Here is a 25,503-nt window from a genome sequence, read left to right on the forward strand (position 1 = left end):
ACCCTCTACAGTGACCTAAAGTAATAGCTTCACTCCACAAAGCTCTACTGTTTTAAGTCCAAACTGGTGAGTCTGTAGATATGAGAATATGTAAGAAGCATTTCTCAGATAACAAGGAGGAAATGAGACACTACTGTAATCAAGAAGAAACAATAAGCAAAGTACTTAAACATTTACATCATCAAAGAAAAACTATACCAGGGCAAAGTGAAGCAGGCAAGAAAGATTTTATTTAAGACTACTGCAACAAGGAGATCAAATTCAACTCTGCTGAAACAAGGGGCTGGAGAGTTTTTAAGAGCTGCAGTAGGGAGATATTTAGGCGACCTGTGGGTGGTAATTGCTCTTATCCAGAGGAAAAGTAAGCTTGCATGCTGTAGTTTATAATTTGGGGCAAGACACCCATTAAAGTTAGATCCCTACCCTCCCACAGAGACTAGGAAATAGGGGTGCTATCTTCCTTGAGGATTATATTTCGAAGGGATGGTTCCCGGGTCCTTGAGTAAGACATTCCCTTGGTCTAAAAACTGGAAAGTGGTTTTTAGGTAGGTTTCTGTACATTTCAAAGGGGCAGAGAAAGAATTTGCAATTCCAAGTTTCTAAAGTGAATGCTCTAAGAAAAGAGATCAGGGACAACAGTCAAGAAGAAAGTTGTCCTAAGTGTAGTCCAGGGAAAGGGGAATGTTAAGGTCTTCCTGGTCACCATTATTCTTCCCTCAGCATCTCAGTTCCTTCTCCAGTTTGAAAACTTCTGTTTCAAAAAGTCTTAAAATTTTGTTAAAAGGTAGGGGTGGGAGAAAAGAGAAAAAAGAAGAAAAAAGAAGAAAGGGAAAGGAGAGGAAAGTGTGCTTTTTAAAACAGTCTTCTGAGAGATAATTTAATATTTTCCCAGCACTGTTGCATGCTGACATAAACAAGACACAGTTCCAGCTTTTAAGCTCTAAGTCTATTAGGGCTGGTAAGAACCGACTCAGTGGATATGAGTTTGGGTGAACTCCGGGAGCTGGTGATGGACAGGGAGGCCTGGCATGCTGCGGTTCATGGGGTTGCAAAGAGACATGACTGAACGACTGAACTAAACTGAAGAACCAGTAATGGTAATACAAAGGGCAAACTTATATAACAGGCCTATACAAAGTAGAAGACTATATATGAGAAGACAGATAACAGCACTCACATTTATTATTTAGGTTCTAATAGCTTCTTTCAGTCTTCACAAAACCCTTTAGGCTCTAGTACTGCCTTCATTTTGAGTTGCAAAACTGAGGCTCCAAGAGGCCTCAGTTGAACTGAACAAATCAGTTCAAAATTTCATCACATTTCAAATGACATAGATGTAATTCTACCTTGGGCAACAGTTCCAGAGCCTGAACTCCTTAAGAGGTAATTGAATACTTTCCTGAAGAATGGGGCAGGCTTTATACTGAGAAGGTGATATTAGAACTAAGCCTTAAAGAATAATCAGTAAATGAAAGGTAGAAAATGGGGCGGGGTTGACAGCCGTTGACAGGGACTAGTAATTCCAGACTAGAGGAACTGCCTGATCATAGACATAGTGTGTTAAACGTGGGTGGTGACGGGCGAGTATGGCCAGGAACACTGGGATTTGGCTAAGTGACCTAGAACTGTCTTCTCAAAAGCCATTTAAGGTCTTGGGCTCCCAGGAGACCCGAGCGCCGGACAGGAACCGACGCATTGGTGTACGGGGTTAGCAGAGACTGGCCCAGGGGCAGAAAAATGTGGGGAAGGAAACCCAGGAATTCTACCCAGAGTCCCGGCTCAGCCCGCCCTCAGATGTAGCCCGGCCCTGGGCTCTTTTCACCTAAAGCTGGCCCAGTGCTTCCCAGCCCTGTTAGCCGCCGCACCACTAAACTACCCAGAAGGCCTCGGGGTCCTGATCAGATTGCCACCGCCAGAAGAGGTGGGCGTGGTCCGAGCTAAGAACCTGCGCCAATCAGCCTTCCCCAGCCTCTAGGAGCTTCGCTAAAACAACCAATAAGCGCCTTCTCTTTGGCTGCCCATTCCCCGCGGGAGAGCTGGAATCTGATCACTCTGGGAGACACCAGCTATTCTGTGAGACTGCAGGCCTCCGCTCCCGCTAGGGCCTGCGGGCCTCTGGCTTAGGATACCCTCCCAGCCCCGGGCAATTGTTGAAATGCCTCTCCAGTTTGACGGAGGATGGGATGGGGGCGGAGCAAGGCTGAAGGCAGGCGTGAGCGTAGATCTTTGCGTATCACGTGGAATCACCCTAGCTCCTATCCTTGTCATGGATCTGTAATCTCGTTCTTTCCAAGCGATATCCCCCGTTTCAGAGAGTTGCATAATTGTTGGATTCCTCTTCCCTCTTTTGGACAACAGCAGTGTTCTCTGAATTTCTTTACCTCCCTTTCCAGTTACTGACTCCAGGAAACCTTCCTTGATCCTTTCCCTCTTCTGGGTTCAATCGGGTCGCAGAGTCGGACAAGACTGAGCGACGAAGCACAGAACAGCGAGTTCCCTTCATAACCTGTGCGTTTTCCTAACACTGTACACTGTAACTTAGCTTTTCTGCCTTCCTCACTAATCTGAGATTCATTTTTGAGTCCTTAGCACATTGCCTGACTATCAGTTCAGTTCAGTCGCTCAGTCGTGTCCGACTCTTCGCGACCCCATGAATCGCAGCACGCCAGGCCTCCCTGTCCATCACCAACTCCCGGAGTTCACTCAGACTCAGGTCCATCGAGTCTGACTATAGGTGGTGCTATAGCTCTGTTTCCTCAGTGAAATCTTATGCAGAATCCTGATGCAATAACCATACTAAAGCAAAGCTGTTCTGATGATAGTGTCCAGAGCCCTGGACGTTAAAGGAAGCCCCTGAGGCACAATTATTAGTGACTTCAGCTGAAGTAATCAATTTAATATATATGGCTTACCCAAGACATGAAAACTAAACATATCTAGAACCTCTAGGAACACCCTTAAAAAAAATCTCATTTTTGAATTTCCAGTCTAAAGACCTAGAGAGTTGTTTCTCTCTTTAGTATAATCCCTCACTCTCTTCACTTAGCTCTCAGCTTCACAGGCTAAGCTGTATGGACCACATCGACAGATTCCCTTACCTCTGACTTTCTACTGGGTTCAGCCAGTGAGTAGCATAGGCAGAATATCAGAGGGAAGTAGGAGTGTGAGGTTGAGGCATTTAATCCTTCGGACCTCGGTTTCCCTATGAGGGTTGTGGGCTCACTTGAGTCCCCTTGCTAAAATCTCACTCCCACCTTGTGGCCCCCTCTACTTAGTTCTCTGTTTTGTTTTGTTTTTTTCATTGATTGATGATTGGTTTACAATATTGGTTTGAACCACCATCTCCCATTACCTCTTAAGGCTGAGCCCCTCTAATGTTAGATTTCAAGAACTGCCCACCTCCCTTGTGATTTCCCTATACCATGCCCACACCTTTGCAAATAAATCTTTATTAAACTTCTTCAAATTATTGTGATTTGAATGTGCCATCTGTTTCCTGGAAATGCTCTTATACAAGACCTTGCTCTTTTACTGAGGTAGTGGAAACAGTTATCTCAGATGCAAACGTTTGAAGGCTGTATGATGTATTAGAAAAATCATGGGCTTTGAAGTTGAAGAGCACTGAGTCTCATGTCATTCATTCATTTGGCAGATGTTGCTCAGTCCTGTTAGTTGTGGTAGAGATTTTAAAAACACAGACCATTCCCCAAGAACCCTCTTCTTCTCCCACAGTGGTGGGTGCTGGCAATCACTTTAGTTAAGTATCATGGGACACCACCCCTCCCCCATCATCACCACGATCAGTATGATCAAGCTGGATCAACTACGTCCTCTTTCCTGGGATTTTGGTATGTAGTAAGTACAGTCCATTGCTAGCCTGGAACAAGCAGACACTCAAGCTATGGAGTAGTTGTCTTCTGCCATGTACCTGAAGAAACAAAAAAAATTGGCAGGGAGAATAGGTGAAAGTCATCAGACAGAGGGAAGTAGAGGTAAAATAACGTGTCTCCAGACAACAAACCTAAGATAATGACTGCCCAGGATTTGGTTAGCTTTGGAGATCTGCCTACCTTCTTGCTCTTGAGTTTGTGAGATAACCATGCATCCTATATAAACTCCATTTTCCCCCTCAAAACTATTACAGATGAGTTTCTATTTCTCACAACAAAAAGTCTTGACTAAGACAGTCTTCAGCTCAATGTGGTTATAAAGACTGAGTGATAAATGAGATAAAGTATTTCAGATATCTAAATCAGAACCTCCAAAACATTACTTCCCCCCTTCCAACTGTAAATGACACCCGTGTGTCTGAGAATCAGACTTCCATGTTTTTTAGACTTCTTATTCAGAATGAAAAGCCCATATCACTGTCAGTATTTTTGCAAGCTGTTCATCATTCCAGCTTTTCCTCTTTCAAATGCTATTTTGTTCATGTTCTAGGTGCTAATATATTTATGTTTGTGTTTTCATTTGTTTTAAAAATTTTGTTCCTGGGAGGATTGAGTTAATTACAGTTCTCTGTTCCTGACAAGCTATCATTGGTGCCTGCAAGGAAAGGCCCTCTTGATTTATGTCTTTAATAAGTTTTATTCTGTCTTTATACCCTTTATCTCCACTCCCCTCGCCTCACTGCTGCAACAGTAGACAATTTTCTAATATGCTTAAAATGTATATATTTTGGTTTAAATGTGTTCTCAAAAGCTAGTTTTTATTTTGTAGGCATGAGAACATAAATTTGAAATGCTAGAAAAAGGTAGAGACCCTCAATCTAACAAAGGGAATCCACAGAAACAAACAAAAAAACCTGTAGTTCATATCATACTTAAGATGAAATCTTGAATACTTTTTCCTTCATATAAGGAATAAAACAACTATTTCCATTCTTAGTATTTTAATCAGTATTAAGGCCTAAAGAGTAAAAAGGAAGAATTAAAACTGTCTTTACTAACAAACGGCATGATGGTACACACATAAAATCCATCCATGTTATGAAAACCCATTCATAACAAAGGTGGAACTGCTAAGCAGTATGGAAAAAGGTTTTTGAATTAAGGATACCCAAACAACTTGGCTTCCCCAATGGCTCAGTGGTAAAGAATCTGCCTGCCAATGCAGGAGATGTGGGTTCAATCCCTGGGTCAGGAAGATCCTCTGGAGTAGGATATAGCAACCTACTCCAGTATTCTTGCTTGCAGAATTCTATGGAAAGAGAAGCCTGGTGAGCTACAGTCCATGGGGTCACAAAGAATGAGACATGACTGAACAATTGAGCACACCCATACACAGACAACTACTTTTCATACAGAAAACAAATGACACCAACATTTGCCTCCTACTTGATGTATGCAGAATACAAAAACCACTTCCATATCATTTATTAGATCTAATTGGTAAAACAATAAAGCTTTAGAAGATAAAATATAAAAATATTTACATGATGCCAGGGTTGGGAAATGTTCCTTAAGACAAAAGTACTAACAAAAAAAGGGGGAATCTTACATATGACTATATTAAAATTAAGAAATTCTGTTTACCATGTCCCAAAGAAAGACACGGAATTTTGTGAGCTGTGCATAGTAGCCTGTCAGTTGTTATACTTCTCTACCATTTATTAAATATTAGTAACAACAATGCTTGTTCTCAAAAAAATTAATGTCACCCTTTATGGAGTTAATCATCTTAATTCAGGACAGCTATTTCCCTTTTTAAAAATTATACCCAGCTTCAAAATTTGTTAGATTGCACAATATGGTATTTTGTATTTTGATCAGTTAAAAATTGGATAAGGATGAGTTTTTTCTTTAACACTATACCTACAGATGGTGCAATATATTCGATATTACTCTTTCAGACTTAGTGACAACTGAGTTAAAGACTTTAGGACTTCATTTGTGGTTAAAGAACAAAGGGTCCAGTGTTATTCCTGTACAGAGGTCTATTTATCACCCCAGAAAAAAATGTCCCTCAAGAATGAACCCAAGGGCCTGAGGAAAGGTCAGGATATGCCTCTTCATCTTGATTCAAAGTCAGAGGGAGATAGATTTAAAGCTATTTCTATACTACCTAGATTGGAAGCTGTTCATCTTCTTCGTTTCATGTATCAATTTCAAAATAACATTCCTTCCCTAAAGATACTCCTAGAAGAGGTTGACCCCGTTTCTCACCTTGTTCTACAGATGACAGTTTCCTGATCTCCTGGCAGGGTGGCCTTTGTTTGCTTTACCCTCTGCTCTGGTTTCTCCTCATGTTGCACTAATGTCATGAACACAAGCGGTTCCTAATAAGGGGCTTCCTTCAGCACCCCAGTGGACTGTCCCTTGGCACATGATATCAAAGATTGCTTGAGGAGAAAGTGAAAATAGAGGCTTAAACGTGGCACACTATCACATTATCAGCCCTGTAGTCCCTGGCCAAGTTTGATGAAATGCTGCCTCTGTAGCTTCAACCCTGTGCAATTGCTAAACCCATCTGAGCAGGGCAGGCGAGGAAATTAGAGCCTTCCTACTGCCAGCAGAGGTATGCAAAATTAGTCTTATTGACATGGCCCACCCTTTCCTGTGCTGTGCTGCTTATAAGGTCTTGCTTGGATTCTTATACTAACAAAACAATTGTTTAAAAAAAAGAGTATACAAGACAAGTAGGACATTTTGAACATGACTAGATAATCGATTTCATTTAGGAACTGTTCTGAATTAAACATTTTTCCAAAGAAAACTTCATTTCCTGGCATCTCACATTGGATTGAATCTTCCTTAATCCCTCGGGTTGACAGTGATAGGTTATAGGTAGGTTCTACCTCTGGGGAATGGGGATTCTTTGTCTGACATAAGGGGTCAAGAAACAGGAATATCATGACCTCTAGTTCTTATAAACAGCAGTCTTAGGTGGGGGAAAAAATGTTCTGCCTGGCAAATCTGAAACTAACCCAGAATTTCCAGGGCGCTTTGCCAATGGACATGTTTCCCTGAGGATCCTAAGACTGCTCTGATCTGCTTAGACTCCTGAGACCTGATCAGATAAAGACAGACTTAAAAATGGATTCTTCATCTGTTATAGTAAGTTTCCTATAGTAGCCAGAGAGAAGCAGTCTCTACTTCCATGATGTTGTGAGCCTGCTGGATCTCTTGCTACATTGGTGTGTGCGTGTGTGTGTGTGTGATAGAGTGAGAAAGATAGCGTGGAGAGTACAGTAGAGTCAGAGGGAATAGAGACTTGGAAACTCAAAGTATACATGAGCAGCTGGCTTACAGCAGAACTCACAGCACCTTCACTCTGGGCCTGACAGCAGCACAGCCAATGTCCTCGCTTGTATATGCCAAAGCCCATGGAAAAGGTCAGTGAACGTATACTTCCCCTGTGCTGAAAGCTGACTCTGCCTCTGTTGGCATCCATCAGAGATGAACACTCACCATCTCTCTCAGAAACCACTTGTGTTCAGATCACACAGGATTCAGCACAGTGGCCATATACAAGATGTCACAGGGTTATTTTTTTTATTTTAAAAAGCCAAATGTCACAGATCTTGACTCAGTTAACCCCTTGCTCTGTTTCTTCCTCTCTAGATGACTAGCTATGCGTCTGATTTCCCAACTATCTCCAGTTAGTTGCTTCTTCTGTATCTCCCCTCTGTGTTTCTATCAGGCTCTCTGAGTCTGCCCACCTGCCCTTCTTACTCTGGCTGAGGGGCAGATGGCTTGGATGAGACAGCTGGTCTGGTTTTGAAGTGACCTAAGGCAGAAAGAGCCCAAAACCAGACCAACTCTTCTGAGTCACCTGGTTGAATTGAGAGGGTTCCAGACTCCTAGATTAGCAGGTTGATTCTGTACCACCCAAGGACATGTGCCATTTTGCTTATGTGGGCCTCTCAGTCTGTCTCCTATTTGGCTTTTCCTCTTTCTAGGAGTTTTTTTCTCTTTCTCTGGCTCTCTGTCTACCCTCACCATGGCTTTCATCTCCCTCTCTCTCTATCCCCACCTTTAATAATTTTTCCATTCTCTTTCAGCATGAATAGCAGAAAGGGCACTGTCCCAGGACCAGGAAGTTTCTTTTGGTTTTCATACACTAATGATAAATGGCCTTGATCCACAGGGGTTTTGAGGATACTAAATGGCCACAATTAGAGTCTTACCTCTCTACCTTTCTAGATACTTGACAAGTCAGGTCACTTCCTCTTTCCCGAGGTTCTGTTTCCGTTTTAAAGTCTTGTTAGTGGCACCTTTTCGCATGAAGTTCCTCAAAGATTGTTGTGAGGCATATGTGAGAGAATCTAAACCATGGAGAGTCTTGGATGGAAGGGATGGTCCCAGTTATGTTTTCACAATCTAGTCTTACTTTATTTCTAATTTTCACTTTATTCCCCGATTTGACTTTATCTTCCATTTTCTTCCCATCCACCTTTTTTCCTTTTATCTTCCTCACGATGTGTTTCTCTTCCTCCTTTCCCAGTTGTGCTTTTCTCTCACTTCATTTTCCTGTGAATAGTTTTCCTGTTTATCTGTGCATTTTTCTTTCCTGTTCCTTTGAGAAAAGATGGCTGAGGAAGTCTCAAATAGGTTTGTGAATATATTACAAAACAAGCAAATAACATGAAAATTCAGTTTTTCTCATTTTCTCTAAGGAATACAAAATAAATAAATTTAAAAGGAGGTAGGGCAAGGAGTTGAGATGAGACAAGAGTTTAACCTGATATACAAAAGAATTTCCTGATCCAGAAGAGTGATTTTTTAAAAACCACCAGTTTCTACCCAGGAATTTTCCATGTAAGTGGAACATTGGATCAAGATCTTAAAAGATCTCTTCCAACATACAGAGTGCAAAGAAGAAAAGAAGGGAGAAAAGAAGTAAAGGAGAAGGTAATGAATGTGTACTAAACAACTACTGTTGGTCAGTCACATTGAATATAGGTTTTTCCTTATCAATTAATATTTACACCAGTCAACAAAATGTTATTAGTAAGTTTATCTACTTCCAAACCCTAAGCTTTTTCTATACATCTGCCATATATATGTATATTTCACATGTAGATGTCAATTTTCAAAATAGTATCTCCATCACCTCTAAATATTAATACAATGTATGTCATTGACCTGATAATGCTTTAGTTCTTTCCAAGACTTTCAGATGGTCTGTCTTCTCTCCCTATCTTTGTATTTCTGATTCTTTTTACAATCTGTACAGTTTTTCTAGACAACATAAATGGCATTGTAGTTCACACTAACTGTAGCCTTAAGACTTCTAAAACAAGCCTATCTTCTGCTCAATTTTGACCTCATCAATCAAAAAGTACCTGTGTATAATTTCCAACAATCTCATCTTGTACAAATATCCAGGCCTTTAATAGTCAAGGACTAATCATTCTAAAGGGTTTCCCTGATGGCTCAGGCAGTAAAGAATCCACCTGCAATGTAGGAGACCTGAGTTCTATACCTTGGGTGGGAGGATCCCCTGGAGAAGGGAATGGCAACCCACTCCAGTGTTCTTGCCTGGAGAATTCTATGGACAGAGGAGCCCGGCAGGCTACAGTCCATGGAGTCACTAAGAGTTGGACCCAAGTGAGTGACTAAGCACACTCACAGGTCATTCTAAAAGTAGATTAACTGGTCACCTTTTCACTTTGTTTTCCCTCTGCTTTTTAGAGTATTGGAAGTGAAATGTTTTTTCAGGGGTGAACTTTTCCCCAAATTACTTAAAACCCCTTCTAGGGGTGGTTATTTTCAGAAGGTTTTTATTTGATTTTTGCTCTATAGCTTAGATTGTGTCTCTGGGGAGGAGACAATGAACAACTATCAAGTGGAAACAAAGTGGATATGAAATCCATCTAAAAGTAAGAAAGTAGATTGAAAGAAAGATCTAAAATCACAGCTCACTTGTGGGTGCCAGAGAAGTTTCCTTGTGAATACAGCCTGTGCTTTTGTCTTGTCCGTAGCAGTAAAGATCTGTCATGCCAAGTGAGGGCCCTCACAATGTCAGACCGACATGCGACATGAAGTATAATTCTTCATGTTTCAGAAATAATGGAGATTTTGCAATAGATCTAACTATAAAAGAATAGAATCTAGAAGAGTTAGAGTAAGAGGGAAAGGTCACATTTACCTTGAAAAATGTCTACTACATGGTAAAGAAAGGATTGAACATAAGTCTTATTTTTTGCTAAGGCTTTGACAATATAAATTGCTCTATAATAGATGAAGGTTAGACTTAGCCAGGTATTTGATAACAATATTTCTTTTAATTCCCATAAAAATCACAAAAGCTATTTAGATATTAATTCCACCGTAGCCTAAAGGGAGTGAACTAAGTATCCTAAAACTAATCCTCCTGTGAGCCTAATGATTAATTTTCACAATGACAGATTCACCTAAAATTCACATTTAACAAATTCATAACAGCTTATGTGTATCGATAGTTGGATGATTTCAACTCTTTAAGAGTTTTCTATTTTTGCATCTGCTTAGGGGTCTGTCTTTATTTCTCTTAATTTTAACGTCCAAGGAAATCATCTCAGAATATGACTGTCTGAAATGCATATGTCTAAGAATTATTAAATTTGATGGACTTTGGTTAATAATACCATGAGTTTAACCCTTCTAAATCTTTTTCAGTCCTTTGAGATGTATATTTTTAGCCACTTCAACATTCTTTTAGCCAAAGCCATTTCTATTTTATTTTCTTAATTCCAATAGAATGGAAGCATCGTGAGGACAGTCTTTGTTGTTCAGCCGCTCAGTTGTCTCTGATTCTGTGACCACATGGACTGCAGTAAACAGGGCTTCTCTGTCCTTCCCTATCTCCCAGAGTTTGCTCAAACTCATGTGCATTGAGTCAGTGACACCACCCAACTATCTCATCCTCTGTCACCCGCTTCTCCTCCTGCCTTCAGTTTTCCCCAGCATCAGGGTCTTGATCAATTGCTCTTTCCCAAATGTCTAAAACAGGGCCTGGCTCATAATAAGTTCTTTATGAATATCTGTTGAGTGAATGAATAAATTACGTATTTATTAAGTTGATCTATTTCTTTTTAATATACCTAATATGTTTTAATTACATATACATATAGCTTTATTAAACAAACTAATTATACACAATATTTACTCAGTTTAACAAGGGTATTTTAAACACAAAGAGTAAGAAGATGTCATGAGTAAGTGAGAGTGTGTTTATCTTTGGTGCATTTTATAAATCATACCAAAATAATATTATTACACATACTATTACTTTATACCATAAAAATGTATATATATCAATATATGAAAGTACAAGGAACCACTTTTAACATTTTGGTGAGCTTCCTTTGATCATTTATCAATGCAAAGGAAAATGCTGTTTAATTAATGTACTCATGGGTATACCAAATATGCTGGTTTATATTTTGCTCTTTGTTTCACTTAAAATTACTAAGTATTTCAGCATCATTATAGAGAGTTCATAAACATAATTTTAATGACTATATATTTCAACACTTTAATCTTCTATAATATAGATAACCATTTCTCTATTATAGCTTTTTATTTTTTGCTGTTATAAATAATGCCATGATTTGCAATTTTGTGTATAAAGCTTTGGTAATTAATTTCTTGGAGTAAATTTTTAAATGGTTGATTCTATTCACATTAGAAAACTTATTTAGCACTGTGTGCCAGGCACTAGTCAAAAAACTTCACAAATATCGATTCATTTAATCCTCATAATGATCTAATAATGTAGTTACTGGGCTTCCCTGGTGGCTCAGATGAAGAATCTGCCTGCAAAGCAGGAGTCCCTGGGTTTGATCCCTGGGTCAGGAAGATCCCCTGGAGAAGAGAATGGTAACCCACTCTGGAACTCTTGCCTGGAAATTCCATGGAAAGAGGAGCCTGGTAGGCTACAGTCCTTGGGGTCACAAAAAGTCGGACATGCCTGAGCAATTAATATAACGTAGTTACTATCATTATTATTCCATCTTAGAGATGAGGAAGCTGAGGCATGTTAATTTAAGTCACCTTAGTTTACACAGTTGATATGTGTTGAAGCCAGAATTTTATTTTGTCAGAAATCTTTGCTTTGTTTGGGTAGATAGAGCACAACATTGTTGAGTTCAACACAATGAAGCCAGAATTTTAATCCAGATAATTGAACTCTGGGGTCAGTATTATTTAAAAGATCCTAAATTAAAAGAAATGAACATTTTTAAAGCTTTTGTTACATGTTTTCAAACTGCTTTCCAGCCAAGAATGGAGTACCACTTAACCAGCATGTTATAATTTTATAATTTATATAATTTAGTGGATCATAAATAGTATCTGTTTTAAAACTATTGTTTGTTATTAATGAGTTTGAACACTTGGAATGGTTTTTCCATTTTATGAATAATTAGTTCTTGTCCTTTTATCTCTTAAGATCTTGGTGTTTTGACAAGCTCTTTAAAATAAATTTCATATATTGTTGCCTCTTATATTTTCTTTTTTAGTTCTACCAGCTTTCCATTTGATACAGTCCAATCTATCTTTCTCTTCATGATTTCTTTTTCTTTTTTTTTTCTCTTCATGATTTCTAGTGTGATTTAGGCAAAGCCTGAATTCCTATCAGAACATTCTGCAGTGGAGTGACAAGTAAGAGTCTTGGGACTGGGACGAGCTAGAGGCTTCTAATAAACTAATTAACTCTATTAGTTATTGATAAGAATAGGCACAGTGCAGGAAGATCTTCTGTTTTTCCCTTAGAAGTTTATATCTTGAGTTTCACATGAGATGTCCTTCAGAGGAAAGACTGTGGCTTAATAAAACACATCTGTGTGAGCCAGAAGGCTGATTGATGATTTATCACCTTTGGCACAGAAGTTCCCCTTCATTGAAAATTCTATTTTCTTCCATTCTTCCTGTGGGCTTTTGAAATATATTCAAAATTTTATACAACTACGGTTAAGTTATGGTGTGAAGCTTCCTTAAAACAAACTAAATAAAAAATCAATTTACATTCCTCAGTTCGCTTCCCTTGCCCTAAGGTTCTCTCTTTCTTTCTTGGAAAGCAGAAGGATCAATGAAATAGTGAAGAAATATTCGGCGTTATCATGGTGGTTTCTCTAATTTGTCCCTTTTTCTCTGTATTGCATGCTCTCATTTCCTGAGTAATACATATTTTTGTTTATTTAAAATTAAGGTAGGAGGATACATAGATCAATTGGAATTTAAAACTCCTTGAAATGTTCAAAAGAAAGCTAAAAACGCAAATTTTTCAGACTGAATTATGTATTAAATATTTCAAATTTGATAAATATGAATATCAGGTAAATTTCAGTTAGTGGGTTACATAGATAGAAAGTGATCAACAAAAATCACATTGTTTAAATATTCATTTACTTGTTCAGAAACCATTAATCAGAAGTTTGCTTTGTGCTGGAGAACCAATACATATTTTTGTCCCACTATTAACGATTCTACAGTTATTTTCCTCTCAATGTTGTAGCCTTCTGACTGATTCTATGTTAGTGAATAACAGCATTTAAATCAGAATTATACCAGCACCATTGAATTATTGATATGACTTAATCTTAATAAATTCATTAACCCATATTAATTCCTTGATCAGTTTTCTAGTATACTACTTAAAATATTTCCAGTTTTGTCATGTGAATAAAAATACTGAAGTTATTTTGATCCAGACTAACTTATTTATGTTTAACTTATCAATATACTTCTATCAGTCTTCTGTTCAAATCAATTTTACCATGATAGCTTCTGCTTCTATGAGATTTGTTTTGTGGGCCTTATTTTTATCCAGTCCCATTTTCCCAAGTCAAAATTTATAGATCTAAATCTTGCTGCATATAGTTTTACCTATTTTCAGTTTTATTTTGTATTGATTATTTCAATGTTATATTTAGTATTTATTTCTTAGCTAATCCATGATAAAGATTGTTAAATATATCAGTATTGGTCTACTGCCAGAATTGTTATAAAGCTAATTTAATTCTTCTGATCATTTGGAGGGCCTTGTATTAACTGTCCACAACATTTGTGGCTTAAAGAGCAAATAATGGAATCAAAACAGCTTACTTCTGAAAAGAAATTAAGTGATTTTTCATTAAAAGAAAAGAACGGGAGAGGTGATAGTTTATTGGGGAAGGCTTTGCTGAGGAAGCAGTATATTAATTTGCATCACAAAAGATAAGAAAGAATTCACCAGAAGCCAATAGGGGTAAAGGACAATAACATAAAAAACGACCAGTATGTGTAAAAGTGTGGAGGCCAGGACTGGAGTGTGTGCATGGTAGGCACCAAACAAAAACTGAATGAACAAATAGATGGATTGTGTATGGTAAATCGTAAATGGAGTGGAGGGTGCATAAAGCTGGTAGGGGAGGTTGAAAAGAGGGAACGAAAGGCTAATTGGATATGGAGAGGAGTGAGTGTGGCTGTATCTTAATGCTATTAACACACAAGCAAACACAGAAGGAAGCATAGGCTCCAGTCCACTGTGCTTTTGGACCATTTTGACCTGAAATGAGACCTGATGCACTGAAATCTGTCCTATTTGCAATGAGTACAGAAAAGGTCTTTCATTACTCCTTGGTCAGTCACTTGATGCTTTCAAACTCCTTGTTAAAATACTAAAACATTCCTTTAGTCTAACTTAATATTCTTGTTGCACTTACTTCTATTTTCTATTGTTCTGTCTTATGATCATTAGAGGAGAGCTCTTTACTATAGTTGAATAGGGGTATCTCCCAGAATATTCCTTCTTAACCTCATTAGTCTTTCTTTTCAGTGTTCTGATTCAGCGCCCTCCACAATATATTCTTTGTTTCAAGGATGATCTCATCAGTCTGTTAGCCAGGGGCATTATATACACTGAATTTTTTAAATACAAAGTGTATGTGCTGCTTTAGTTCTTATACTTGTCTCCAAGCCTCCAGTCAATGTCTTCTTTAGTTGCTTCTTTTCTTCTTTCTGGAAACTTTAAAGATAATGAGGAAATAAGGATAGCAAGGCATCATAAAAGGGCCTGTAAATATTTAACCTAAGGAAAAAGGCTAAAATGGCTAATCAATAGCTCCAAATCTTAAAGAGAATTCTTCCTTCATAATATATTGTTTTTATTAGGGATTAATTTCAAAGAAGGAAGCCTATAACTATAATGAAATATGAATTATCACATATGTGTGTGTACATGGGTGGCTGTGTGTGTATATTCCTGACCAAAATGTGACATTAAGTAACTGTATAACCTACAGGAGGTAGTGACATCTCTGCCTTAAGCAGCTTGGGAAAAGTTATTATAAGGACTTAACAGGCCTGGTCTGAATCTCATTACTTTTATTTGCTAGATGTATGATCTTGGGCAAGTTACTTTAGCTCTCTGAGCCTCAGTTTTCCTCCTCTGTAAAATGGAGATAGTACCTATTTAATAGGTTTTTATAAGAGTTAAACAGAATAATATACATAAGTATGCTTTGTAAACTAGAAATTACTGTAAGTGAGTAAAGAAACTTTACCTGAGTTGACATTCATCTGGAATGATTTGAGAAATTTCACGTAAGGGATTTCATGTAAGAAATTTCATGTAAGCTAATGGGGTACTGTTTCTTCCAGAGAGGACCCCAAGTTCCATTGTCCTGCCTAGGCTAGCTCATCCACAGCCTCCATGAGACTGTCCTTCTTACCTGTTGAAATGGTTTGGTGACAAGCAGACCGTTTCTAGCTATAGCAACAGAATGAGGTAAGACATAATTTCTACAAGATTTTCCCATTTTTTGTATGTACCATAATATGCGTAACCAGTGCTCAACTGAGGGATATTTAAGTTATTTCTACAGGAAAGATGAACAGTGAGGTCAAAAGTGTTTTCTGTACTCTTATCCTATCCCCTCCTAGGTAGAAAATCTGGCCTCCCTGTAGGCTGAGGCAGAAACATAAAGAGAAAGGAAGAAATGCACCTAATCCTAAAAGTCTTCACCAATGCTAACAATACGCCTGCAAATGATAATTCTGCCCTTCCTTTTCACTCCAGTGGTGTGCTGAACCCAGTTGGTACCAGCTCTGAAGAACCAATTGTTAAATTTTGAGGCATTTTAAGAACTGATTGTTAAACATGGCCATTTTAACATATTATAACAAACCATTAAATATATTATAAGACACAGGTAATAGATACTAAAAATTCATTACTTTCTAAGTTTTTCACTACATTTTACTATTATCTATCCTCTCAAGGTCCTGTATTTACATCTGTTGTATCCATATGGTTGGAAAAGCATACAACAGTAATGTGACGGGCATCCCTTCCTAACTCCATGCTTAGTGGCGTCACATTTCTAGCAAAGTAGGTCATATGGGCGGAGAAGGCAATGGCACCCCACTCCAGTACTCTTGCCTGGAAAATCCCATGGATGGAGGAGCCTGGTGGGCTGCAGTCCATGGGGTCGCTAAGAGTCAGGCACGACTGAGTGACTTCACTTTCACTTTTCACTTTCATGCATTGGAAAAGGAAATGGCAACCCACTCCAGTGTTCTTGCCTGGAGAATCCCAGGGACAGGGGAGCCTAGTATGCTGCTATTTCTGGGGTCGCACAGAGTTGGACACAACTGAAGCAACTTAGCAGCAGCAGCAGCAGCAGGTCATATGGGAATATTTACACTATGGAAATTGGCAAATGTTACAAATCAGGTGTCCCTGGAAGAGCCATCTGTTAAACATGTACCAACATACTACCTCTTGAATTCATTTTTCAGATACTTTGGCTAGTAATTATAGGGCATCCAAAACTCTGAAGCTGTGGGGGCAGTTGACTGTACCTTTTGGAATCAGACTCTCAGATTTTAATTCAAGTGTCTGCATGATATTGGGCAAATTGCTCCCCTTTTCTGTGTGTTTGTAAAATAAGGATGAAAGAAAGACTATCTATTCCATGTATGGTTTTGAAGCTTTAAAAACTTAATATTACACATCAGAACAAATAGTACATAATGCATAATGTGCTTCATAATTATTTTAATTTAGATAAATTTTTAAATTATGACATGGAAACCTCTTTCAAGTACTGCTTTACTAAGAAATTTTAATAATCAGGTATCACTATTGAATTTTATCAAACATCTCATTTATAATTTAGAATATTCTCACCTTTGACATATTATTATGGTAGTTACAGTACTAGAATTCCTAACATAAGCAGAACCTTAAATCACTGGAATGGATTTCACTAGATCATGATGTATTTTTCTTTGCATTGATGAATTCTATTTGTTAAGATTTTACTTTGCCTGACTCATCATTATTAATAAACTGTCTTAGTTATAATTTTCTTTTGTATACTTCTCAGAGTTTGGATTCAACAGTTTGATGACTTTGTAAAAGTAGTTAGGAACCCATTATTTTTTCTATCATAAACTGTCAAAAATATTTGATTGCTGCAAAATTAGAAAGAACTCAGGAAACTATCATGGTCTGGAGCCATTTGGGGCTTAGCTCTTTGTCAATTTTCTCCGTTTTAGTACTTCTCAAACTTGACTGCAACATTGGAACCACCTGGGAAGTTTTTAAAAACACTGATGCCTGAATCCCTCCCCTTACATTGTTTTAAATATGTCTGGTTTGCAACATAGGCACAGCAACATCATGGCAACATTTTAAAACTCAAGAGACTATAATGTGAAGCCAAAGTTCAGAACTGCTTCATTTCATTAAGTTTAGTTTGGTTTGGTTTAGTTTGGTTTCTATATTTTCTTTAATGAATTTTAGTGATTTATATTAACATTTACCTGGAAAATTATCTTTTCCTCCGACCTTCAAACCCGATGGTCATAGGCAAAATACTGTGGCATAACTATTTTTTTTCCTTTGTGGCTGTGATTATTAAAACTTGTTTATAACTTGTATATTGTGCTTTCTTCCTCTCATCTCATTTTTGTTGTTCTTATGTAAATAATAGTTCGTCTATTTTATTGATGTTTTCAGAGGACCAATTTCTTTGAAATTATTTATTATCTTTGAGTTTATTTATTAACTCTGAGTTTATTTATTAACTACTTTTTTCTGTTTTTGTATTCAATTATTTCTTCTTTGATCTTTCCATATATTCCCTTTTGGTTTTGCTTATGTTAATTTTATCTGCTTCTAACTTCTTGAGCTATTTCACTTCATTTAATTTATCTTTATTTCTTATTCTTAATGCAAGTATTTCAGGCTATTACCTTTTCCTTTAACAAATACCTGTGTATATATTTATTGATATATGCTTCCTTTTATTATCATTATTTTTTTAGTCTGTAATTAATCTTTTGATTCCCTGTTTGATCTACCTAAAAGTTGTTTTCAGAGGGCTTTTTGTTTTTCAATGTTTACTAGATGGAGTGTTTTTCATAATCATGCCTAGTTTTATTGTTGTTACAAAATCCCTTCTGGTTTAGTAGCAAAATTCTACTAAAACATCCACTCTATCTTAATTGAACATGTGTAACAGTAGGCACTTAAAGAAAATAACTCATATAATAAGTTTAATAAACAGAAAAGCAAGTGGCACCAGCTGCCCTTCCATCCCAGGCAGGTTGATCTCTTAGTTTGAGTTTCTAATTGGGAGGGAAGTACTTGAGACTCAACCCACCAGAATCCCAGGTGTGTGATCAGGAATAAGGCCTTTTTCTCATTGCCTCCCTTACATGCTCCTATTGGAGGCATAGTCCACTCTACAATCATAAGATTATGCAAGAGTCAGCAAACCTTTTCTGTAAAGGACCAGCTAGTAAATATTTTAGCCTCCATGCATTGATTTACTAGTATTGCATGGAACATATTTGTAATAAAAAATTATTCATTGATTATCTGAAAAATCATATCTAACTGGGCATCTAACATTTTTATTTGCTAAATCTGACAGTCATATTTGCAGGCTAAATGGTCTTTGGCAAATATTCAGCTCTGCCTTTGTAGTGGAAAAACAACCACAGACAATACATAAGCAGATTAGTGTGGCTGTGTTCCAATTAAACTTTATTTATAAAAATAAACAATGGACTATATTTGTCTTGAGGGCTATACTTTTCAACTGCGTTAGTAGTTTTTCAACGTTTAATGTACATCAGAATTACGTGGAAGGCTTGTTATAACACTGATTGCTAGACTCCATCCCCAGGGTTTATGATTCTGTAGATCTGGAGTGAGGCCCAATATAATTTCTATGAAGTTCCCAGGTGACCCTTCTGCTGCTACTAGTCTGTGGACCACACTTTGAGTACTACCACATTAGAAGAAATACCTACTGCCTTTTTATTCATAAAACCCACTCAGTAGAACATAGGCTTAGTTATTATTATTCATTCAAAGACTTCACCAGTCTTATCAGATGGAAAAAAAAAACAAGTGGTGAAATTTAATTATCCTCATGGCCACATCTTCCTAACATACATGGTATATTCGGGTTAATTTTAAAAAGTCACTCCCTCTCAGAACAGGATTAGAAGAAAGGTACCACTTTGAATCCACACAGCCCCTCACCAGGGTACACGGCTTGGTTAAGCTGAGCAAAGGCTGGACTTCAGCAGCCACTGTGACCTTCAGGAGCCTTTGGGCAGTGCACAAATGGTGCAACACTCCTGGAAGCCCTGCTGATCAGAAGAATGTTATCCACAATTTATCAAAACAATACCCTCTAAATTTATATATTCAGTAAGAGTTTATTTCTTTTCTTGAAGTTAAAAAAAAAATGAGCAAGCAATATTCCTTTTTTTTTTCCCACTTGGATTTGACAGGCTTTTTTTTCACCTTTATTGAGGTATAATTTAAAAAAATTATATGATATTTGAAGTGTGCAATGTGATGATAAACAGTATTCTTAAGGAAAATCCCATACACTAGCTGACACCTGTACTCTTTTTCTCTCATCAAGGGGAGAAAATAAATAAATTTTAAGAAATCTCCTCTATGTGGAAATTTAAGAAGAATTTTAATGCCTAGTTTTAGTGTGGTTGATATGATCTGAACTTTTTTGGACCTTAAGAATTCATTTAAGATTTTTTTATACTCTAATATACCAATAATATGTTGCAAGTGTTTCATGACCCTTCCAAAGGGTACATTCCCTGTATGGAGGCGATAGAGTTTGAAATATATCTGCCCATACATGTTTGCTTTTTATTAATATTGTCCATATGTTATATGGATTTTCTATGAGCTCACTTATCCTCCTGATTTAATTACTTGGGGTATAGTATAATATCCATGGAGTCAGGGAGTAAGTTCTCTGCATGATTTTATATCCTTGGCACCCAGCTCAGTATACGGAACACACTAGGCACTCGTTTATTAAATGAATAAACCATTTTTGACTGTAAAGTGGAGTGGAGTGCAGTTGTTCCCAGTTCCGCATTCAAATGAAGATGAATTTTTATTCTTTTTACTTCCTCCCTATATTGCATTGCATTCCCCAACCTGGAATCAGTTGTAATCACTGCATTTCTTCTTGAAAATATACTCCCCTCACTTAAGTTCCTATGGAAGTTTCCACTCAGCCTTGTTTTGGTCTTCAAAGCTTTTAAAATATAAACATTAAAAAAAAAAACCTACTGAAAATACATGAACTAAAATATAGATTGTAGTTTCCCTCTGGTTGATTCTTTTTATTTATTTATTTAGCTTTTGCTTTTTTGGTATTTTCCAGATGTTCCACAAGGAGCAGACATTGGTTGTATATTTAAAAGAACAAAAAAAAATTTATCATAAGAAATAGCAGTCATTTTTTTCCTCTAGTATTTCTACTCTCTGGTTTGAGTTCTACTTATTGAGGTTACATAGAAAAAGTAAATTCTCTCTTCTAGATGAAAAACCTATGAACATTTAAAAAGGACCTCTCAGAGTGTCCCTAAGACTTCCCCTTAAAGTTTCCTTTAAAAGTCTGTCACGTGGTTTCTAGATCATTCACCATCTTTTTTGTCTGAACATAATCCCTTTGGTGGATAATCATTTAAAATAGAGGTCCAGAACTGGATATGGTATTTCAAGTACAGCCTGATTTGTAGAAAGGATAATAGATCTGCCTTGGTTATACTATGGTTCCATTATCGCAGCCTGCAATAAAACTAGTATTTTCAGTGCCCGTGACAGTGCCGACTCACGTGCAGTTTACTGAGATTCCCATATCTTTCACTCATTTTCCCCTACCTATACCCTACTCTCTTATCTGTGCTTTATCTATCTTCCCTTCTCAAGCAGGCCCCAGGTGGTAGACACAAGGAATGGCAGCACCGTGACTGAGTTTATCCTCGTGGGCTTTGAGCAGAGCTCCCCATCCACTCGGGCATTGCTCTTTGCCCTCTTCCTAACCCTCTACAGCCTTGCCATGGCCATGAATGGCCTCATCATCTTCATCACCTGGACAGACCCCAGGCTCAACAGCCCCATGTACTTCTTCCTTGGCCACCTGTCCTTACTGGATGTCTGCTTCATCACCACCACCATCCCACAGATGCTGATCCACCTAGTGATAAAGAATCACACTCTCACCTTTGCCTCCTGCTTAACCCAGATGTATCTGGTTTTTGGTGTGGGTGTGGCTGAGTGCATCCTCTTGGCTTTCATGGCCTATGACCGTTATGTTGCCATCTGCCACCCACTTAGCTATGCCCAGATCATGAGCCGGCAGGTCTGTGTGAGACTGGTGAGTACAGCCTGGTTCTTTGGGCTGATCAATGGCATCCTTCTTGACTACATGACATTTCGTGGTCCCTTCTGCAGAGACAACCACATAGAAAACTTCTTCTGTGAGGCCCCCATAGTGATTGCTCTCTCCTGTGGAGACCCCCAGTTTAGTCTGAGAGTCATCTTTGCCGATGCCATTGTGGTGCTGCTCAGCCCCATGGTGCTCATCATCATCTCCTATGCCCGCATCCTGGCCTCCATCCTGGGCAGGAACTCCTCCTCTGGTCGAGGCAAGACCTTCTCTACTTGTGCCTCTCATCTGACCGTGGTCATCTTTTTCTACACCTCGGCCATGTTCTCTTACATGAACCCCCGCAGCACACACGGTCCTGACAAAGACAAGCCTTTCTCCCTCCTCTACACCATCATCACCCCCATGTGCAACCCCGTCATCTACAGTTTCCGAAACAAAGAAATGAAGGGGGCCATGGCGAGGGCCCTTGGGAGAAGCAGCCTTTCCCAAGCAGAGTCTGTGTAGTTAGAAACACCTGGACGGGCAGCTACTTACCCTGACTTCCCCTCCTGCAGCCGGAAGAAGTGGGAGATTCACTAGCTGACAAGCTCCAGGAAGGAGTACTCACGGCTTCCTTTCTGCTAGTATAAGACTTGAAAGATCCTGCTGTTGTTGTTCAGTTGCTAAGTTGTGTCTGACTCTTTGTGACCCCGTGGACTGCTGCACACAAGGCTTCCCTATCCTTCACTATCTCCCAGTGTTTGCTCAAACTCATCTCCATTGAGTCAGTGATGCTATCTAACCATCTCATCCTCTGCCACTCCATTCTCCTCTTGCTCTCAATCTTTCCCAGCATCAGGGTCTTTTCCAATGAGTCAGCTCTTCAAACCAAGTATTGGAACTTCAGTTTCAGCATTAGTCCTTCCAATGAATATTCAGGGTTGATTTCCTTTAGGATTAACTGGTTTGATCTCCTTGATGTCCAAGGGACTCTCAAGAGTTGTCTCCAGCACCACAATCTTTATGGAAGATCCTGTTGATGTTTAATAATGCTCATCTATCTAATTTCACTTCCACCAAATTTCTCTTAGTTATACATTTTCATGATTGGAGGGGCAAGTGTAATAAAATGGAGGAGTGTATTCCAAAATTTGGGGGAAAGTAGTATGATCCTCTAGAGAAATTCATCAAAGAGGATGACAAGTTCATTCTTTCCAGAGCATTTCTTTCCAGGGCAAAGTCAACTGGTAGGAACATTAAGATTGAGAAAGGAGCAGATTGAGAGCCATGAGGGAAACAAAAGGATGTGGAACATAGGGGAAAAAAAACAATGAGTAGGAGAAATAGTGGAGAAGGCAATGGCACCCCACTCCAGTACTCTTGCCTGGAAAATCCCATGGACAGAGGAGCCTGGAAGGCTGCAGTCCATGGGGTCGCTAAGAGTCGGACACGACTGAACGACTTCACTTTCACTTTTCACTTTCATGCACTGGAGAAGGAAATGGCAACCCACTCCAGTGTTCTTGCCTGGAGAATCCCAGGGATGGGGGAGCCTGGTTGGCTGCCATCTATGGGGTCTCACAGAGTCGGACACGACTGAAGTGACTTAGCAGCAGCAGCAGGAGAAATATGCTGTAAGGTATGTGACACCATCCCTCTATGCCTGCCTCAAAATTCTCCATGAAATTTGTCTCCCTATATAAGAATTGATTAATAGGATTACTTCTCAGAGGCAGCAAGAGGAGGAGCTGTATGTCAAATGCATATGGATTTTTGATGGAGAAGAGGAAGAACAGAAGCAAGAGCAAAAGTCTCTGGAGAGCACCTACTTCCCCACATTGTAAACTGGGGGTGGGAGCTGTAGATAGAAATCTCCTAGGATCAAGAAAGCTTTGAGTGACATCTGCATTGTACAAGAATATATAATAGCACTTTGACCTATTTACACATTTATTTGCTACTTGTAAATTTTGACACTAACCTGGATACAGTTTAAGTGTATCCTTTTTTTCATGAAGATTCCTTCCTATCTCTTGCTTTACCTATACTATACTACATTTCCTGAAACTATACTTACAGTTCTATCTTCTGTCTTCCCCACCACTGTTCTATTTCTGAAAATCTAGAGCAGAGGTTCTAAGTAGGGATGATTTTCTCCCCCAGGGGTATTCAGCAATATCTGAAGGTATTTTTTTGGTTGTCACTACTGGAGGAAAGAGTAAGGTACTAGCATCTAGTAGGTAGAGACCAGAGATGCTGCTGAACATTCTATAATACAAAGGAAATCCCCTAAAATAAAGAATTGTATGGCCAAAGATGTCAGTAATGTCAAGGAGAGATGAGGTGTTAAAATGGAAGAATCATAAAAATGATGAGAGTTATTGATATGGGGAGGGAAGAGATAGGAGGAAACCAAGGAGAATTTAGAATACAGAATTCTATCTTATCTGCAAAGTCATTTTCTGCTGGACTGTGGGCAGGATTTCTGCTGACACTGCCATAGCAACAATCCATGTAAATAGTTGTAATAAAAACCTTCCCTAAAACCTCTCTGTTTGTCTCTATTTAAACTTACCCTTACCCCCACCAACTTTTTTTTTCAAGTTATAGGAATTTCCTAGCCAGTCATGCCCTTCTGTCTATCACTAGTCTGGATTCCTACTTAAATTCTACTCTTTCCCTCTGTTACTTCCAACCAAAATTCATCCACCCAATATCCATCCTTCCCTTGTTCCCACAAATCTCACATTTTTGCCTAGCTCAGTCTCACCATTCATCACCTCCGCCTGTTTACAGTGGGACTCTTACAATGCCATTTAGTGAAATGTGTGCAAACCATGTACGCTATTATGGAAATACTACCTATAATTTCAATACTTTTTCTCATCCACTTTACCAATCTCCTCCTTTTACCAATGCTTATATTTCCCCACCCATATGCTCCACCCATCCTGAAGGGTCCGCTCTACCTTTTATGTATGCTAGACATTTTTTTTTTTTTTTGCCCTTCTAAAACTAAATGCATACGTTCTCCCCTGATCTGTGTCCTGATAGATAGACTTTTGTTGACTGCCTTCATTACCTTCTAAGCTCTGGTTGGGTTCAACTAATAAGAGTTAGTAAGAGTAGAGGAAAGCAGGAAGAGAGTGGGTGTGTTTATTTTCCTGTCTCCTTCCCTGATGTTCCAGAGCCCCTATCAAGTGGCCTTCTTTTACAGCTCCCTTCCCTGTTCCTGTAAGGTAGTACCTGGTCCCACTCTTGAGAGCCTAGGGTGCTTTTCCATCCCTCTTTGACTCCTGCATCTTTATAATTCCCCTTATTGGTCCTACATAAGTACACCAATTATTTCCTTCCGATGCACCCACTAGGGCTTCCCAGGTGGAACAAGTAGTAAAGAATTTGCCTGCCAGTGCAGGAGATGAAGAGACACGGGTTTGTACCTGGATCAGGAAGATCCCCTAGAATAGGAAATGGCACCCCACTCCAGTATTCTTGCCTGGAAAATTCCATGAATGGAGGAGCCTGACAGGCTACAGTCCATGGGGCTGCAAATTCGGACACGACTGAGCGACGGAGCACCACACCCACTGGCTGAGTAACAGGTATCTAGTACAAAAACAAATGGAAAATTCCTCAAAATAGCCTGCATGTTGGTCCATAAAACAAACCTTAAAACATTTCATAGGTAAGGAATCACACAAGCCAAGTTCTCTAATCATAATGCAGTTAAAAGTTAGCAATCGATTCATGTTGATATATGGCAAAACCAATACAATATTGTAAAGTTAAAAAATAAAATAAAATAGAAAAGAAAAAAAAAAAGTTAGCAATCAGTATCAAAAAGATACCTGAAAAGAAACCCATATGTTTGGAAATTGAGAAAC

At 38.6% G+C, this 25,503-nt stretch overlaps 1 protein-coding gene across 1 annotated transcript; it reads left to right on the top strand.

Annotated features, from left to right (window-relative positions):
• Positions 1-1,586: 1,586 nt before the first annotated feature.
• Positions 1,587-22,144, top strand: LOC109558380 (olfactory receptor 10AD1-like). The gene is made up of 2 exons (XM_070788753.1): positions 1,587-1,707; positions 21,099-22,144. Exons 1-2 carry the CDS (start codon positions 1,587-1,589, stop codon positions 22,142-22,144), a joined length of 1,167 nt encoding a protein of 388 aa, XP_070644854.1.
• The last annotated feature ends 3,359 nt before the right edge of the window (positions 22,145-25,503 follow it).

The sequence above is a fragment of the Bos indicus genome, chromosome 5 (assembly GCF_029378745.1).
Source record: "Bos indicus isolate NIAB-ARS_2022 breed Sahiwal x Tharparkar chromosome 5, NIAB-ARS_B.indTharparkar_mat_pri_1.0, whole genome shotgun sequence".
In the NCBI taxonomy this organism is placed as follows: domain Eukaryota; kingdom Metazoa; phylum Chordata; class Mammalia; order Artiodactyla; family Bovidae; genus Bos; species Bos indicus.

Bases quoted from the DNA above. Each gene is read 5' to 3' on its own strand.
- LOC109558380 (XM_070788753.1), top strand. From the start codon at position 1,587: ATGGCCAGGAACACTGGGATTTGGCTAAGTGACCTAGAACTGTCTTCT. The intron at 1,708-21,098 runs GTTAGCAGAGAC...CAGTTTACTGAG, and splicing joins CCGACGCATTGGTGTACGGG to ATTCCCATATCTTTCACTCA.